The sequence below is a fragment of the Amphiura filiformis genome, chromosome 5, assembly GCF_039555335.1.
Source record: "Amphiura filiformis chromosome 5, Afil_fr2py, whole genome shotgun sequence".
NCBI lineage: Eukaryota > Metazoa > Echinodermata > Ophiuroidea > Amphilepidida > Amphiuridae > Amphiura > Amphiura filiformis.
In genome coordinates, this window is record NC_092632.1 from 19373818 (window position 1) to 19394937 (window position 21120).

At 35.5% G+C, this 21120-nt stretch overlaps 1 protein-coding gene across 4 annotated transcripts in view; it reads right to left on the minus strand.

Moving 5' to 3' along the window:
• The window catches only part of LOC140152765 (protein Smaug homolog 1-like), a 69817-nt gene extending 53489 nt beyond the window's left edge, over positions 1-16328 (minus strand). For 2 of the 4 annotated variants that reach the window (XM_072175257.1, XM_072175254.1), the window contains exons 1-2: positions 16217-16328; positions 7145-7500 (exon numbers count right to left, since the gene is read on the minus strand). In XM_072175257.1, the coding sequence (XP_072031358.1) occupies positions 7145-7355 (211 nt within the window). In that variant the 5' untranslated portion in view covers positions 7356-7500; positions 16217-16328. Of the gene's footprint in view, positions 1-7144; positions 7501-7634; positions 7736-16203 lie in introns of those variants that run through there. The other 2 variants (XM_072175255.1, XM_072175256.1) reach the window with 2 other exon arrangements.
• Positions 16329-21120: the final 4792 nt, after the last annotated feature.

Consider the following 21120-nt stretch of genomic DNA (forward strand, 5'->3'; position numbering starts at 1 on the left):
GCATGAACTTGAAATCATAAAATGCACAGTTTTTCTAGAAGTGCCTTCTCAGATCACTGAGATCAGAGTAAAACTATTGTGTGTTTTATCAAATTGCTCAATGCTTAATTTCCCCCTCTTCCACCTTCTCCCACCCACCTGGACTTTGCCAAAGAATCCTTCCCCTCCTCAAATTCACCCTAGCCCCGTAAATACATGTACTCATAAATGTAGCTCTATTTCTTACACAACTCCCAGGTCATTCTTCTTGAGAAATCATTTAAATGCGGTTTTGTAATGCCTGGTTATTTTCCACACTAGACCATGTCTACTTAGCATTAATAAAGCACAGATTCTCAACAAAATATCCCCAGTGGTAAAATAACTTTTGTAGATTTTTAAAATACAGTCCAATCTCTTTTATCCAGCCATGATGGGACCAAACATTGTCCGGATAAGTGAATTGTAATGTAAAATTTTATGTATTGACTGTGACAAACATAAGATAAACATGGGTAAGATGGCTTTAGGCTAGGGCTGCTAGGAATACATTATTTTTTTACATTTTTTTGAGTATCGTAATTAATAATAATAATACAAGCAATACTTGTAAAGGGCAAATTTGAACCTGGCAGAAAAAAACTTGCGCACTCAAGGATTTTTTTCTTAATTTTAAGAATTGTAGCATTTTTTTGAGTATCGTAATTAATAATAATAATAATAATAATAATATGCATTTCACCCAGTTTATTGCTTTATAGTTTTTAAAATAAAGCGGTTATAAATGCCTATTTAGCACTTCTAACATCTACAGGAGTGCGATTCAAATCACACCCTTACTGCACTCTAAAATGCCCTTAGAAGTGTGATTTGTAGCTCACTCCTCGAAATTGTAAAAGACCTGTCACTAATCACTTTTCCACAGTGTTTAGTCATAAAATAGCCTTAATATGTAGGCCTATAGGCCTACTGTACAGGCAGCTGTATCTAGACTGATAATCTAAAATGTCAGCAATTGTCATCGGGCAATACAGATAACAGTAACTTACTGTTATGCAATCCACTTATTTCTAACTCTATTCTGGCTTATGAATTAAGGACCATGAGTCGCCGACGTGGGTCTATCAATTAAAACCTAATCTTATTTGGTCATAAATGTAGCCGGAAAATGCCTGACATTGCATCAACTCTTTAAAAGAGTCTAGGGTGTGCGCTCTTGAAGCAGCAAAATCCCTGATTTGTTGTTTAATGGTTTATGGAATGATGTGGGGCAGCTGGTGGGGCCGTAGTGGTCAGCGACAACCTGTCAAGTGTGCTGAGGCTTGTGGATCAACGTCTAGGCGTTGTGCCTGTGCGTAGCGCACTATAAATCACTGCGCTTTTTTTTTTTATTTTTTAAAAAGCAATGCTAAATCGGGAGCTCAATGTGCTAAAATAGATTCTTATGCAAATTTTTACCTTCGGCTCTCTCTGAAGTCTGGACACTAATAATTGTTGTTAAAGTAGCACCCTTTGGATGAGCTCCTCATTTCTGTTTTATCACAGACAAATTGTGGCTTATGTTTTTCCTGATTACAACATTAGCAGGTAGCAGACCACAGATTAGGAACTAATTAATGCACTCAATTTAATCCCAATTTAATAAACGGAAGCGAAACACTTGTGCCTAGGGAAAAACTTACTGGACTTTTCTGAAATGACTAATACTATTTGTCATGTTTTAAAACAAGAAGTATCAGTTTTAAAAAAAACACTTATCACTATGACTATCACTTATCACTTACAAGAGTGAAAATCTATCTGGAAAAATTGCAAGATTTTTAATTTGTTCAATGAATACAAATTACAAGTGTACTTCAATTTTCCAAACAAAATATGAATCAGCCTTTCCCTATCAAAATATTGTTATCAAAAATCTTTGTTGTAATTTTTACAATGAATGATTTCACAGCGTCCTCCGGTCACATGATCATTGCAGATGGCGGGCAGGTCATGCGGCGTCCCTGTTGTGACCGGATGATTGTAAACATCACTACGCTGAATGAAGTTGCTGTGATGGTGTCGCAAGCTACCGTAAAACCTCGTCTACAAACATATAGAGTGATTTGGATGAAAGCTAAATTAATCCAGACACCCTCCATCCACAGAATTATACCATTATGGAACTTGAGCAAATAAATTACCGATACAACCGTATGCAAACAAATACTATTGAAAGACCGATCTTATGTATTGGCATATTTAGGGCTGCTTTGTATTTAAATTAACTTTCATCAAAAACACTCTATATGCTTGTAGACGAGCGAGGTTTTACAGTATGTCGCTGCTAATCAAGACTCTAAAAAAGGTAACTTTTTAAGCCATAACATTTTAAGCCAATGTCAAAAGTGACCGAGTCCAATATCAGTATCCATGCTGCTAATCATAATAATGACTACTATAAAAGCAAAGTTACGTCATTCGCCGCCCAACAATATGCTGGAGACAGCTTATTACCGGGCTTATTACCAGGCCCACAGAAATGACGCCACATGCATGAAATCATGTACCGTATTTACATACTGAGCACTGTATGACTGACTTGTCTAAAAAATACACAATAATACAGGTAATGCTATGTAATATGTGTGTTATTGTTTCAAGAAGTTTTTTTTAAATAATGTTCAACATTCTTGTTCATATGTACATGTACACTGTTAGGCTATGTTAGCCCAATCAGTAATACATGTGAACAACTAAAATTACATCTGCAATTTGCCCATTGCACAGGTCCATCATCAACCTTGATCTGGCAGCAGGAATGAATGGGGTTGAACCAGTGGCATAACTATTGTCTCTTAAAATTAAAATTGCAGCCAGAGGGACAGGACTGGTCTCTAGTTCGATTCCACAACCAGTCATACCTATCACCTGTTTTATTGTATTATCATGCAAATTGCCCTGTGACCTTACGGAGGCCAGAATTGTATTTAATTTAATGAGTTAAGGTGGTGTTGCATACCCTCTTATGCCAGTTTGAATCTCATTGGCACTATAATGGCAGAACCATATATTAAAATGGGCCAATACATTGTGTATACATGGATCCCTGTTCAACAAGATAAAGTTCATCTACATGGTGAGAAAGAGCAAAATATAAATTCAATTTTACAAATGGAGGCAACTCATAAAATTAGGAAATTACAAATCTAATAAAGATCCAGTTGTTTTCATGAAGTACATTTAGAAGGATGGGATGAATCACAATGGTTTATGAGCAGCATATTTGGTGGGGAAAATAATATAAGTATTTATTCTTGAATAATTTGTCAAGACTAGCTGCTAGCAGCTGTGAGCTTTTCTTATTCAGGTCAATGCTCAAGCTTTGTACATACATGCACATACGCCAACACAATCCATTCCATATGTTGGATCATGCTAGATACTAGAGTACAGCACTGCTGCTACCTTTACATTATTGGGTCAATTTTTTCTAGCTCAGAATAAAATCTTTTGTATTATACAGGAGGCACTGTATTGCACAAGATAACAATGGTGCAGGACAGACATAAAGGTCAGTTACTTTGGATACTTGTTTATGCTTCACCTAATCCAAGTAGTTGAACCTGAGGAAATTTAAGGGACGCACCATTAGATATCATCGGGGGGGCTAGGGAGTTTTTTGAAAAAAAAAGTTTTGCCTCACTGATGAGTAAAAAAAAAATTTGCCTCACTGATGAGTAAAAAAAAAATTTTGCCTCACTGATGAGCAAAAAAAAAAAATTTTCCCCTACCCAGCTCTGTATTAAGGTATACATTGAAATTGAAAAAAGACAACTTCGCCGCCGAAGGCGGCAAAAAAAAAAAATTTTGCTTCCAAAATCATCGAAAAAAAATAAATTTCGCCACCTTCGGCGGCAAAAAAAAAAAATTCTGCCTGACCCAAACTCCCTAGCCCCCCCGATAATATCTAATGGTGCGTCCCTAAGAACTAGTACTTGAAAGGACATACACACAACAATGAATAAATTAAAAATACACCTGTACAGTACCCACATGTAACATAGGGAGTGTGAACTGCAGTGCCAAATATTCCAGCTATGTTATAGTTAAATTCCCAGGAATTTGACAGCTACATAGGTCAAATCCTGGAGACTTTAAAAATACACAATTTACAACAATTGTGATACCACAGTAACTGGGAACACAATGATCAATCTTTGCCCGATTTGACAATCTCTGGGTAAATCTTTTCAAATGTTTAAAATTGCATTGACTCTATAGACCACTCAACTTTATGTCACTTTTATAATTATACTTAAATTAACATTGGTTGTAGCAAGCGGGGCAGCCAGAGAGGCCATGGCCACCCCACTTATTGAGAAATTTGTTATGTTTTTCTTTTAAAGTTTTAATATTTCAATTTTGGCAAATATTTGTATTTTGGCCGTCCCACGTTTTTCAACCTTGCTAATGCCCTGATTCATCACTAAGGTAATAAAATAGGGCCTACTTGTTGTTGTTTTTTCATGTTCAAAACCCACTAGTTAGTCATGTATGTTTTGCACCCACATTTAGATCAGATATCATGAACAATGTAACAAGTAGTCAAATTCTTTACTATTTTGTTATTCAGCAAATTGAAAATAATGTCAGTGAAAATAAAATCTTGCGAAAATGTCGCAGAAATAAAACCTTGAGAAAATGTCTGCTATAGGCTTACAGTATTCTAATTTTGATGGAATTTATATTGATGACACTGTCATAATATTTAGGCAAGAATGTTGATTCACCTGGAATGAGACTCAATGAGACTGTCATGAGTGATATCCAGTGACTCTATACCATACATGGTGGGAGGGGTGGGGAGGGTGTGTGTGTGTGTGGGGGGGTGACAGGTACTTGTGCATGGGTGTCTATACATGTAGGTATATATCAGAACCCATTAGTGACAGCCAACTAGCCACTAGCCAGTCAGTCAATGTCATGTCACAATCTATCTTTACACCTTAAAACTAAATATATCTTTACAATCCACTTCCATTGACCCCTATAATCACAGTCATGTACTGGGCCATTACAAGTGAGTATTATGAAAACTGTGCAATATCCACTGACTAATCCAAGTATTGCTTTTGATCAAAGTTCCATCCATCCCTATACAACCATTAACATTCATATCATAAACATGGACTCTGAGCCTCTTTAAAAAAAATTCTTTCTCCTTTGTCCAACATAGTCATTCACACATCACCCACACCTATTATTTGAGATCAAAATATTTATGCACACTACAATGTATGTTGTTTTGAAAGCAAGCAAGACTTGATCATTGGCAAATTTTCATGAAATTGATATCAGTGGTAATAATACATGTAAAGCATTTGAAGCACAATATTTGTATCACCCTCTACTAGCTAGTTAATGTACATTGTACCATGATTGTACCAATGCTGAACCTTGGCTCTGCAGATTTGCATGATTGTACAGATCAACACATCCCACGTTTGTGTCAGTCTATGTAGGGGTGAATGTACCCACACACATGTATACATGCATCCTTAAATTCCTTTTTACAAGACATTTCCAATCAAAAATTTGCTGATAAATTTTAACTTCAAAATGTCATTAAAGTTTACACTAAAAAAGAAACACTTTCAAGATCACAATTTATGCTTCTGTTGTCTTATATACAGCTTTGTATGAAAAGGCACAACATTTGCACAGTACACACATCTGATCTGTAACTGTAACTCTACCATGACATATTGGTGTACCATATGGTGAAATCAAGTTCAGTTTCAACTTCCTGTCCAAGGTACCATATATACATGAAGTACATTGTATATAGTGAAAGTATACCACTATATGCAATGTACGGTACAGGCACATACTTGTCAATTTATGCGACATAAAAGAATATGAATGTGATGCATGAACAGCCAACACATCAAGAATTCAGGATAAAGGACCTTATTTTTCCCGGCAAAGAAATGGCATTTTTTGGAGTAATGATCTTTTTGGACAAATGACCTTTCAAATTAAATGATCTTCATCTAGAAGTAACAATGCACCATGTAGGAATTATTTACCTTTTATATATGTAGAATAAAGACCCCACAGAAAGAAATAACCTTTCGAATTGGATTCAGGGTGAAAAAGGGAAAAAACCTGTCCATAATTACAATCATAGTTAACACATAAAAACAATCTGAACTGAATTATCCAAATAAACAAAGCGAAACAAGAACACTAATTTTCATGAGCAAAAATAAAGAGACAAAAAATCTGTTCAACGGGTGGATGAACTTGCCAATTAGGATCGGTTGGTTGGGATTTTTTTTTCTGGAAGAGGCTTAACGACTATTGAGCCTAAAAAAGTCACAGAAAGCTTTAAATATATCTGAAAAATATCTGGTTAACATATTTTGAAAATTGTTTAATTTCTGTCAAAATAAATTCCCTTCAGCCAAAAAATTGCAATTTTTAATTCCAGCCCCAAAAAATCCCCAAAACAGAATAGAACATATTTTTTGCATCACCTACATGTAAGGCCCAGTTTATCAAGGACTAAAAGAGGATGAATTGGTGTGCAATCATACCTCTTATAAATAACTTAGACATTGCAATTGATACCTCATGAATCCCAATTTTTGCACACACTTCAACGTGATCATCTACCTGCTGAAATAAAAACAAAGGTTACATGTATATCAAAATTTGCCTTAAATTAAAGCCACGATTTCTCCGTGTTACAAAATTTAAAATCCGTGTTACAAATTGGACGATTCCGTGATTTTCCATTTTACACTATAAAGCACTGAAAAGTTAAAACAAACATGTTTTAAAAGTGCATTTTGTCCTACCTTTTACTGTAGTATATGGCCAGAATCTTGCATCATAAACCTAGAACTAAATAATGGATTGTCTAATGGTTGATTACTGCTAAATAATCACTTTTCTTTGTTTTATTTTGTAGATCACACAAAAGTTAGACATTTTACACATTTTTTTCACTATTTTGTGGCATTTTCAAATTTCACAAAAGTTAGACATTTTACACATTTTTTCACCATTTTGTGGCATTTTCAAATTTCCGTGAGCAAACCCCGAATTCTGTGAATTTTTCCGTTTTTCCGTATCACAGAGAAATCGTGGCTTTACCTTAAATTACTGAATAACATACCTGGATCATTTGCTTCAAGCTCCAGTCTACTCCACTCCTCAGAGTCACTCAGAGTCTGCTCAAGCACCAAAGTAAGAAATTTCGCCTGCGGACCAGACACTCGCTTTAAGAGTGAATATAACGCAACCGTTTGCTCGCAGTCATTCCACTCTTTGAACCAAGCAGATAGGTAATTCACTTGATCCCGGAATCGGTATGTAGGCTTCATCATGATTTGTCCAGTCACGCTATGTACAGGTAGGTTTATATTCCCTAAGACTAGAGTAACAGTTTAACCACAGTCATCCATACTGCTATGTCCGTGAGTAGTTATCCCAGAATAAGTCAAGTGTCTATGGTGTGGTTTGGAAAACTTCCTGTAATACAATCAAAATTAATATGTCACAGTGAATCGAGAATCAGAAGAAATAGGCACACAATGACATCCTTGTGGGAGTATATCAAATCCAATGTTATTGAGGTTTGGGCAAAGCAAATACTATTTACTCACCTGGCAATCTCAATAAACATGGCAATTTTGCAATAGGAAAAAAGAGTGAATCCTTGTGTAATCTCCTGTTTTTAACAAGTGGTTTGGAACATATTTCAGTTCTAGGCCTATATATGTACACAGTCATATCACTTGACAACCTGCCAGTGTGTGCATGCAATAACTTCCTACATAGTGCATTCACACTATTTTTGTAGGCGACAGTTCGTAGTACATGTATGTTACATTCGGTGAATATGTAGTTGGCCAACACAAGTCACACAAAAAACATGACTACGTGTAGAAAAGGGATGCTCAAATCAGCCATTTCATAATTTAGCTCATTTGGGCCTTAATCTGATTGAATCAGGAAATCTCTTCATTTATCGATGTACATGTAATGAACAGATTAATTATTTTCATGCAACATCACATCAGTATTTATGCTTGAAATTTAAAAAATCATTACTGCAATTAGCTAACACATCACATATATTGACCTTTGACCTCTGTATATGACCTTGAACACTGCATATACATGGAGGATCCCATAGTGCTGTTAGCACCCAAGTTTGGTTGCAATAGCATTTGAACTGTTCATATCATTTGCCCACAAAAAATACCCGACTAACCAACTGGTCTTACTTGAAAGGTTCGTCCTCCCTAAAACAAGGTGTGTGTTTTTTTCTGTCACCTTACATTTACATACATAAGTTCAATCTTGAACAGACTATAGGATGACTTCTGAATAGTGTGCAAGAACTGGTGTGCACGTGACGGCAACAAAGAGCGCTGTGAGTTAGTTACAGGAACTAGCTCATCAGGAAGTTGGGCTGACAGTCTGGCTCTCAATATCACCAGACATGACAGAAATACACATAACTGACAGTAAGGCACTCTCACATAAAATACAGTGTCTACAATGTAATGAATACAAATGCTTAAAAATGTATTGGATAATATGTAGAATGTAACCATAAATGTCACAAATGGACATTATGTGGTTCACCAGCTGACCACTTTTGTGTAACAGACCACACCCTAAAATCATGAAGTTGGGACAACTAAAATGTACTAAAATGCTCATGCAGTGAAATGCCAAAAAAAAGGGAGTTTCCCATTGATAAGACACATACACCAATTTACTCTAATGCCCCCTCTAAAGGAGTATTTCGTGATCCTAGCATCCTCTTTTTATGACATTTTTCAGTACATATCCACGAAAAAAGCACATTCCCAAAATTTCAGTTGATTCCGATTTTGCGTTTGCGAGTTATAATTATGCATGATTATGTGTATTACACTGCTCCATAGACAATACGTTGCAATTTCGTTCTGGTGCACCAGAACGAAATTCAAATTTCAGCGATATCTTTGCTAAACGAATTAATCTGCAAGAAATATTTTGTACATTATGTAGCCAGAGTATTCCAGTGATATAAAAATCTCAACTTTTTTTGAAGTTTTTTATTTTTTCGGTTTTGTAGTGTCTCTGGACCTAGACCTAAATGCCAGGATCATTCATGGTTGACCTAAAAAAAAAAATAAATAAATAAATTTCAAGATATTTTGTTATTTTTTATATGAAAATTGATAATTTGTATTCATGTTATAGTCTATTAAATTAATGATTTCAAAATGTATTGAATTTGAATGCATTTTGAAATCATTAATAGACTATGACATGAATACAAATTATCAATTTTCATATTAAAAATAACAAAATATCTTGAATTTTTTTTTATTTTTTAGGTCAACCATGAATGATCCTAGCATTTAGGTCTAGGTCCAGGGACACTACAAAACCGAAAAAATAACAAACTTAAAAAAAAAAAATTGGTTGAATTTGAATTTCGGTACCCGGGAGGTATTTCCTACCGGGTAATGTAATCTCGGCGGGTACCCGTTTATCTGATCGAAAATGCCAGCCTTAGATGAGGCTGTGGATCACGAAATGCCCTTTTAAGTTTGTCCCACCCTTTATATTTTTCAAAATTATGCAAAAGGTTTCTCTTTTATTTTGCTAGCAATAAAACAACAATTTTGATGAAATGAGGCAAAATAAAGTAATTAAAACACTATTAACACATTCATGCATTTAAAGTGGTACTACAACCCCTGATAAATTTTGTGACTAATTTTACATTTTTCTCACAAACTACACACACACACTGCTAACAAAAGTTATGTATATAGGGGCTAGGGGTGTGATTTTCGGGTAATTTTGTGCCCGGGTACCCAGCGCATTTTTCGGCGGGTAACCGGGTACCAAATTGAAAAAAAAAATTAAATTTTCACTGGTATTTTGCACCTACTACTGCTGATACTATTAGTTATCCCCTGTTTGTTTTATTTATTTATTTATTGCATCATATTTACCCAGGGTGGCCCGATCAGCTAAAATGCTAAAATGCTGTTCTTACACGGGGCCCTGCATAACATTAAAAAACATACACATGAGTATTATAATAAAGCATAAACATATAAATCACAATTTAAATAGAGTATACCAATTTACAAGTACTTAAACTAATACAATGTTAAGAACAAATCATTACAAAGTACGGTACTACTAATATTGGTAACTCAACATGGCACAAAATTATAATCAAATATATTGCACAGATCCGAATCAAAATCAAACTCATATTGAACTCATATTCTCCTATCACCCTCAAATATCCACCACTGCACTACTCCCCACACAACATTATCATCCTCATATCTCCACTACCGCACAAACATACACTACTTCGCCCCTCACGTAAAAAAAAACTCACACCTTATACACTCACCCCCCACATACGCACCCCCACATAATTAATATACAAACATAAAATGAAGAAACTGTTTATCATGATGTTTTGTGCGCATCAACCATGATGAAATAATTAACAATAACATAAAATAAGATACAAATAACAACCAAATTCATCAACATTAACACTCTTAATGCAAAATAGACCAATATTGGTCCTAAAGCAACAAACGTTATGTTCATCATAAATTGTACATGCGCTTAAAACATTGAATACTTGGTGACTTTCTGATGTCAAGATTAATTTTGTTCCATACTTGAACACCACTATAGGAAAATGAAGACTTGAAATATTTAGTATCATTGCCATTTGAACATGGTGGTAGCGCCAGCAGATCAGCTGCGGCTTGTCTCAGATTAACACAATGTCTATCTGAAATATAATTGAATTTTGAAGAGAGATATGATGGAGCCAAACCATTTAGAGATTTATACATCAATAAAGCCTTAAAATAGTTACAACGGTCTTGAAGTGACTTCCATCCTACCATTGGAAACATAATATTAGATGAAGTTAGATAATTAACACTTAATATAATTCTGGCACAACGTTTTTGAGTTTATGGACATCCTCGTTGTATCTACCAAACCAAACAGCACTTGGCATCAAGAAATGTGCTAAGACGCCTTAGAAGAGCTATCTTACAGAAAACTTTCTGAGTTTTCGTTCATGCAATACGAAAAATATCACTGGTTTTGAGGTCGTATCACACCAAACCAGTGATATTTTTCCAATTGCATGAACAGACAGGGGGTAAAGAATTTATCATTCAGTAGACATGAATTTAACATAAATAAATAAATAAATAAATAAATAAATAAATAAATAAATAAATAAATAAATAAATAAATAAATAAATAAATAAACAAACAAACAAACAAACAAACAAACAAACAAACAAACAAATAACACCGCAATCCTAAAATGATCAAGCTATTATAGGCCTACTCCAAAGCTCCATGCATGCTTTACAGTTTTCCATCATGCAATACCACTGTCCACCAAGCCATGTAATACAGCGCGCCAATGCGAGACACACACTTAGCGCGCGACGCGAGGTAGCGCGTAATTGCAGACTCTACCGCATGTATACGCGATCACCCCAGCTTACAATACAACACGGGTATGCATTGCCGGTACTGATGAAGAGCTGAATAATAACAGCTATATTGTACGGTAATTTATGAACGCTGAACAATACGAAATTATATTATTTGGCTATTTACTAGTACGGTAACCAATGAAATGTCATGTCTACTGAATGATAATACCAACCCTAGGGCCTAGCCAGTGGTGGCTGATGTTGGTACTACATAAAGTACCAGCGTCGGCCTCCATACTGTAGATACACGAGTAGCCGAGAACCTACATTGGTACTCCACCATGCGTCAACTACGAGTCAACTGCCGTTAATAAACGCATGAATTGTTACCCGGACGCATAATTTTGTGCATACTGCGTACCTGTAAGTTGTGAAGCACCATGCCACCACTTGAACACACGGCACTCCAAGCTTAAAACAGGAAGCCGGATGTAGTTGTCAGTCGTGATCGGCTGTTTACTTCTGAACTTCCATTTATAAGCCGGGCAATTCCATGTTACTCGCGTTACATTTTTGATAAAATCAGCACATTCAATGTCATATAAATACAATTGAACGAGGAGATCATTTATTCATCTTCCCTTCACATGTACTTACAGACCCAATGCTTCAAATCACATACATTTGTAATTTGTGAATAACTTGGTGAAACATTTATAGCAAAAATTGTGATCGTGACTCGCGTTACGAAAAATTACACCTTCAAAATTAGGCTTTTACTTGTTCAATATTTCTCCTCAAACAAACAGCTGCAGACAAAAGTTTATACCACTAAGTAATTACCTTATATCTCAGCTGTATTACAGAAACAAACACCAAGTATATTTGAGATTGGTATTTTTAAAATGGCCAACTTTAGCTAATTTGTGGTGCATCGCGTTACGTGACTCGCGTTCGCTCACTATTTTGATTACATGGTCCCACTTTGAAAGCTTTAAACACGCTCAATTTCATTTCCATTGTGGTCAGTTTTACTTTAGCACTATAAAAATACTGTAATTCAGCATTAAAAAGGACCCTCTCCTCTGGGGTGGGGTGGTGGTGGGGTGGGGTGGTAATGGGGGCTAATGATGGAAATTTAAAAAAAACTGGCAATTTGAATAAGAATACAATTTTCATATATATTTATTACATAAAATGCATTGAAAAACTGTATGGAAACATTCATATACACCAGGCACAAAAAAACTTGTCAGTTATAGTCATCCTTGCTGTTCAACAACCTAATAATTTTTGATTATTCTGAAATATACATTTTGTTAATTGGACTTTGCTTTCTCACTTGACACCCTGTTCATAAAAAAATGAACAAGAATTTACCACGACATGCGCCTCCAAACTCTCAAACCCCAAAATTAAAAGTTGCAATTTCAACGATTTTCAATGGGATGCATCGTTGTGTTGTACACAAGCACCACGGGCCGATCAATAAAGCACACAGTGTAACAGGCACAATTGAATCGTTAAAATTGCAACTTTCGATTTTGGGGTTTGAGGCACATATCTTGGTCAATTCTTGCTCGATTTTCATGAACAGGATGTCAAACGAGAAAGCAAAATCCAACTAAAAAAATGTATATTTCAGAATAATGCAAAATTATCATGTTGTTGAACAGCAAGGGTGACTATAACTGATGAGTTTCTTTTTGTGCCTGGTGTATGCAAAACTGATATAGACCATTTAAGCTTTGCAAAATGGGTTCCTAAACATTTTCCATATGTGCAAAGAGGGGTAAGGATTTTTTGGCAGGCCGAGAAGAGGATCAAGCAATTTATGGCAGGCTGAGAGGGGAGGTCTGCTTATTGCAGAGCCCCTAGTAGCAAAATATAAAAGGCTGCCGCTGATCTATGTGGAACACATTCCTCAGACTTCATTTATTCATCTTCTCTTTACATGTATCAAATCACGTAAACTTGTAATTTGTGAATAACTCTATGTAACGATGTAACATTTATTGGCAAAAATGTGGTTGTGACTTTTGTTACTAAAATTACCCCTTCCAAATTGAGCTTTTACTTTTTCAATATTTCTCCTCAAACAAGAAGCTGCACACAACAGTTGATACCACTAAGTAATTACCTTTTACTGCAGCTATACTACAGAAGCAAACATTAAGTACATTTGAGTTTGGTATTTTTAAAATGGCCAACTTAGTGCGTGACTCGCGTTACGTGACTGTTACACTCACTATTTGATAACACAGCCCAATTTGAAAGTTCTAAACATGCTCTATTTAATTTATATTGTGGAATTCAACTTTAAACATGACCTTCTGTTCTGGGGTTAGGTGGAGAAACTGGGGTGGAATGGTGGTAGTGGGTGTTTATAATGGGTGTTTATAATGGAAAGTCAAATTGTGAATTTGAATTCACAGATAGGGACAAAAACGGTTTCCAGTCCTGCAATTTATTAAGTGATTTACAATAATTATGAGTCCTGGGGAGGGTAAAATTGGGAGGGAGAAGTTTTAGTGATTATTTATGGATTATTTTCTAGTCCTACTGTATAGAGGGCTGTATAATATGTGTGACTCGCGTTACAATATCGTGACTCGCGTTACATTGTGACTCGCGTTACCATTTTGAATAGTCTGTCTCTGGTGGTACAATTGTAGCAAACCAAAAACCTTATGAAATAATTATAAGTTATGACCCAAACCAGGAGGAAAATGAAAGGGAACATTTATAACCCTTTAGATTTTTTACTGCATTCAAAAGTTGTTCTTTTTGTGACTCGCGTTACATGCTTAATATTATACAACTTGCCGTGCCATTCTGACCATTACCAACACAGCTTCCTAATTTTTTATTTTTTATTTTGACAAATTATGTATCAAACAACACTATCACAAAAAAAGAATTGTTTTTGTTCCATATATTAATGAGAAAAAAAATTAATTACTTTTGACTATCTGCTATTAACAAAATGTAGGAAAATACATTAAATCCTTCAAATCAATGAAAAAAAAAATACTGCAGCTGATATTCATTTGAAAATTTCTTTTTTGTTAACTTTAAAGGGTGTATAATCAAAATATATCATCAATAATTGCCAATTGCAAAGTTCATATTTTTGAAAAAATGTCATTTTAACATGGAATTGCCCAGCCCAAGTTTGCCGTCGCAAATAATAAAGGAGACAAGTAGAAAAAGTGATCCCGCCTGGGAATCGAACCCAGGACCTCAGGTTTACGAGACCTATGCCTTAACCACGGGAGCTTCATGATTAGGTACACCCATCGAATGTGTGTCATCAGCCCTCAGATCGGCCCTCAGGTGACTGTAGGAACCCATGGATTCGATCCATGTAATGATTAGGCTGGTTGAAATTCGAACCCATACGCGGTCACTTAAACTTATCTCCTCCCGCAAATAGACCATAGCATAGTAGCTAGGTCCGTAAAATGCGAGAAATAAATTGCCATCCTCCCTGTGAGGAAATATAACACGGAAAAACAGTAGCATGATCGACGGGAATTATATAAATATAATATAAAATAATGTTTATTTATATAATTCCCGTCGCCGTCGATCATGCTACTGTTTTCCCTTGTTCCATAAGCCCTTTCGCAATTTCAGAAAATTGCAACTGCGCATGCTCAGACATTGTCACACAGTTCTTCGACAAGAGATAAACAGAACCAATCTCCCCCATTGACGGCCGTGTGAATGAACTGCGACTCAAAGGAATCCCCTGTGATTTTTCTTGTCTTTTACAAGATTTGCCATTTGAAACAATCACAATCAATAGGTACTTTGTTAGTATGCAAGTATTGAGAAGACATCTGGACCAGAGAATGTGCAAAACACAAGTAGGTAGCATTTTTTTTAAAGTGCGAAGTTCACTCCCATTGAAATATACTGCATGAGTCACCGTGTTTATCTCCCAATTCTTTTCATGGATATTACCCACAAGCACAATGCACTCTGTTCTGAAATTGCGAAAGGGCTTATTGCTTTACACGGTTTCATGCTTCAGCCAATCCGACTAGATTTTGAATGCAATGGTCTCTAGCCTAGACTGTGAAGCTATCGGTGAGCAAATTCTTGGCTAGACTTCTCGAGCAAACTCAAGATTGAAAACATTGACAAGTCAATGTTAGAAAAATGTTATTATTATTTTTATTAAGCTTACTGTTATTTTAAATGTAGAAGAAGAACTGCTAGCTACATCATGGATAGTCCATGGTGTAAACATGTCATCATGTATCATATACTTCCTGCTTTTACAATCATCATGAAATAGAAAATTATTAACTGAGGTCATTCAGCTCAGTGACTGAGTGTCAGCTGACTGACCAGTCCAAGACTTGACTTCTGTGCGAGTCAAGTATGAAGTAATAAAGTGTACTGTTGTTTTTACAATTACATGTAGATTTTCAGTCAAATTTCTTATTCTCTAGTACTGTGTCTTAGAAGAAGTACTATAAGTTAAATGTATCCGTTTTCATCCAGCAGAGTATAATAATTTGCATTGCAGCGTAAATTGACAAAATGACACTTCAAGCTTCACAACAACAAGCACAGCGCAGCAAGGACAGACATGTTCGTAGCAATAAAAAAAATATCGACGGTCATGTTCGTGCACTCGTCAAAATAGTGTAACATTTCACCTCTTTAACACCTGAAATAAACGACGTGCAATACTTTAAACAGAGCTTAGGCTTACATTATTATCATACCATAATGTTTAGAAGTTATTTCACACCAGACACTGTCAGTAAAACGGGAAATTTCGCTTCAAGCCATGACCATTTCTCCGTGTTTATAAATCACCACGTTGATAAATAATTTCTCGATATTGGCCTGAACCCAATTTGATCGTTGATGGGGTACTTTCAATTTTGTGGAAATAAATCCAGGGAAATCAACCTGAATCAACCTGTACCTGTAGTGTAATCATGCAGCATATAAACTGTGAATATATGATAGAATCATAGAAAGCTGAGAGAAAAGAAAGATTTTTTAATGAGAAAAAAAAAGATAGAAAAAATTAAATTTAATTTAAAAAAAGAAAGAAATCAACTCCAAAGAAAGAAACCAACTTGAAAGCAAGAGCAAAACACAAGAAAAGCCGGGGTAAAAAAAAACCAGCATTAGGCCTACGCCTACTTTTAAAGCTTTTTAAGAAAGAACTTTAGAAAGAAAGAACTTTTAGAAAGAACTTTAGAAAGAAAGAAAGAACTTTAGAGAGAAAGAAAGAACTTTAGAAAGAAAGAAAGAAAGAACTTTAGAAAGAGAGAAAGAAAGAACTTTAGAAAGTAAGAAAGAAAGAACTTTAGAAAGAAAGAACTTTAGAAAGAAAGAACTTTAGAAAGAAAGAACTTTAGAAAGAAAGAACTTTAGAAAGAAAGAACTTTAGAAAGAACTTTAGAAAGAACTTTAGAAAGAACTTTAGAAAGAATATATAGTCATTTTTCACTTGACACATAGGGTTATTTTTCAACTGACTCTGTTAGGGATCAAATAATTTTTTGACCCTAAATGTAGCCATTTTAACTACAATTTGGGTCAAATCATTTGACTTCATCTCCGGGTCACAAATGACTTCAATGAGTTCGGTGCATAGTTGACCCTGCCATGGGGTCAAAAACGACTAGGGCCTACTTTAGGGTCATGTGTAGACTTTGATGTGCTCTAAATGATAGTGCAAAAAGTTAAACTTTTGCCCCGCCTTTTGCTTGCTTGCTTGCTTGCTTGCTTGCTTGCTTGTTTGATTGCTTGCTTGCTTGCTTGCTTGCTTGCTTGCTTGTTTGCTTGCTTGCTTGCTTGCTTGCTTGCTTGATTGATTGATTGATTAAATTATTGATTGTCAATTTGTCACACAATATTAATCACTAATTGAGCCAATCAACAACAAAGATCAGGTTGCTTATATAACTTTCAATAGATGATTATGCGATGTGCCTTGTGTAATTTAATTTAATTATAATATTTTGTTTACAATTTAGAGTTATAATTGTTTAATAATGATCATTTTGGGGAATCACCTGATACACAAGTTGACCAAAACAAATTATTGAATCGTATCTAATTTTGGATTGTTTGGGAATCCCCTCTCTAGAATATATATAGGGCCTAATTGCATCATTGGGGGAATTCCCTATAGATTGTGAAATGGATATGACTTTATATTGGAATCCCCTCATGAAGTGATGTAATGTGAAAGGTTGATGTTATAATTATTCTTGGGAATTCCCCAGAATACATCTAACTAAGGTAATTTTTCAATTAAAAAAAATGTTGGTATTTACAGCGCCTTTCACATGTGAACATGTACCAAAGCGCTTTACATGCTTGGAATATAAGAAAATGTTTACACGATTCAAGACATCAGTTGAATGTTGTCGTGGGCTAGCTAGATTTGCTTACAGTCCGTTTCCTTCAAAGAAAGGAAAATGCAAACGATCGTCGGCTTTTCATCCCAGCTACATGTATACACTTTAAGTAGGCCTATCAGATCAGTTTATAAAGTTTACTTCGAATATAAATTTTTAACCATAAAAATGTGTATTACCGTATACGGTATTGCGAATTTAAAAAAAAATTGGAATTTGATATCAGAAGGACATTCTTCGTATTCAGAATGCAATTCGATATGTCTGATCCCCGGGGTCTGATCACTCTGGTGTGCTCTCATGTCCCACAAAAAATACTCTCCAAACGCTCATACCCCATGCATTCCTTAACAAAAACGACTCATTTTCCTGCAAATCACTGAAACCCTGGATTAAAACTGGGAATTTCGTGATCCACAGCATCACCTCCTCACTTTTCTCAAAAAAAGTTGAGATTTTTGCTGAACCATGAAATGGTCAGCCTATAGAAGTCTTTGTTACTTCCTTCCTTACTCCCTTACTCGCCAACCTTTTGGTCTGAAATGGACATATCTCTAAATGCCACGAAGGTATGACCCCATGAGTGGTGTCATATGAAAGAGGAAAACATAAAGAATATAATAAAAATATTTCCAAACGTCAGAGGTCATCCAGGGTCACAGGGGTCAAAAAAGGTCATTTTAACCGAAAATGCTCCAATTGAGCTGCAATTTATATGCAATGATCCTTAATGACATTCTAAACATTTTAAAAACATTTAAAGATTCATTTAAGGTCATTAAGGGGTCATAAAGGGGTCAAAGGTCAAGTTTTCCAAAATGCTCCGATTGAGCCGATATTTAAACGCAATGATCCTTATAACATTCTAAACATGTTGAAAATATTTTTAAATTCATTTAAGGTCATTAAGGGGCAATAAAGGGGTCAAAGGTCAAGTTTTCAAAATGCTTCAATTGAGCTGAAATTTAAATGCAATGATCCTTATGACATTCTTAGCATGTTTTAAATATTTTAAAATTCATTTAAGGTCATTAAGGGGGTCATACAGAGGTCAAAATTTAAGTTTTCAAAATGCCAGCTTTCCACGACCAAGGTAGGGCCTAGGCCTATATTAAAACGGCAATGCATCGGCCAGTCATACCTTCGTAGCATTTCGAGATTATGTCCATTACAGACTCCGGGTGACAGTGGTATTATAGGCCTACCACAATACTGCCGAAGCCACATGGTTCAGCTATGGTGCGGTTATCGCTCTAGTTATATCACTGAAAACCTCTGGCTATATGTTTATGTAAAAAAAAATCTTGCAGATTAATTCGTTTAGCAAATATAGGCCTATCGTGAAATTTGAATTTCGTATACCAGAACGAAATATTCTTTGTGATTTTTAATGATTTTTTGTGATTTTTCTTAATTGTTCTTTTGTATATAAAAACAAACTAGAGCGATAACCGCCCCATAGCTGAACCATGTGGCTTCGGCAGTATATTGTGGTAGGCCTATACCACTGTCACCCGGAGTCTGTAATGGACATAATCTCGAAATGCTACGAAGGTATGACTGGCCGATTCATTGCCGCCGTTTTAATATACCTTGGTCGTGGAAAGCTGGCATTTTGAAAACTTGAATTTTGACCTCTGTATGACCCCTTAATGACCTTAAATGAATTTTAAAATATTTAAAACATGTTAAGAATGTCATAAGGATCATTGCATTTAAATTTCAGCTCAATTGAAGCATTTTGAAAACTTGACCTTTGACCCCTTTATGACCCCTTACTGACCTTAAATGAAGCTTTGAATATTTTTAAATGTTTACAATGTCATAAGGATCATTGCATTTAAATTTCAGCTCAATTGGAGCATTTTGAAAACCTTGACCTTTGACCCCTTTATGACCCCTTAATGACCTTAAATAAATGTTTAAATGTTTTAAACATGCTTAGAATGTCATAAGGATCATTGCATTTAAATTTGAGCTCAATCGGAGCATTTTCGGTTAAACTGACCTTTTTGACCCCTGTGACCCCAGGATGACCTCTGACGTTTGGAAATATTTTTATTATATTCTTTATGTTTTCCTCTTTCATATGACACCACTCATGGGGTCATACCTTCGTGGCATTTAGAGATATGTCCATTTCAGACCAAATGGTTAGTCAGTTAGTAAGCTAGTAAGTAAGTAAGCTAGTAAGTAAGTAAGCTAGTAACATTCACTCATATAGGCTGATACCATTTCATGGTTCAGCAAAAATAAAAGCACTGGCACAAAGTATGTGCTCAGTGGAAAAGAGAAAAAATTTGTCTATGGAGCAGGGTAGGCCTATTTAGTATTTAGTTACACATATGCCTAATCATGCATAGGCCCTAACTCACAAACGCAAAATCGGAATCAACTCAAATTTTGGGAATAGGCCCTAAGCTTTTTTCGTGGATATCTACTGAACTAGAGCGATAACCGCACCATAGCTGAACCATGTGGCTTCGGCAGTATATTGTGGTAGGCCTATACCACTGTCACCCGGAGGTATGACCGCCCGAGTGGTGTTAATGAAAGAGGAGAAGTAAAGAATATAAAATGAACTAGAGGAACTGTGCCTTTGCAAGGGCACGAGGTACCGTAAGTTAGGCGGATGACTGTGACGATCTGATCAAGCAGCAATACTGTGCAGGATAGGCCTAGTATTAATTTTAATCAGACTGTTTCATTAATTGCCGTTTTAATATAGGCCTACCTTGATCGTGAGAAGCTGGCATTTTGAAAACTTGACTTTTGACCCTGTATGACTTAATGAATTTTAAAATATTTAAAACATGTTAAGAATGTCATAAGGATCATTGCATTTAAATTCCAGCTCAATTGAAGCATTTTGAAAACATGACCTTTGACCCCTTTATTGCCCCTTAATGACCTTAAATGAATTTTAAAATATTTTCAACATGTTTAGAATGTCATACGGATCATTGCGTTTAAATTTCAGCTCAATCGGAGTATTTTGAAAAACGTGACCTTTGACCCCTTTATGACCTCTTAAGGACCTTAAATGAATCTTAAAATATTTTTTTTTGTTTAGAATGTCATAAGGATCATTGCATTAAAATTGCAGCTCAATTGGAGCATTTTGAAAACCTTGACCTTTGACCCCTTTATGACCCCCTTAATGACCTTTAATAAATTTTTTAATGTTTTAAACATGTTTAGAATGTCACAAGGATCATTGCATTTAAATTTAAGCTCAATCGGAGCAT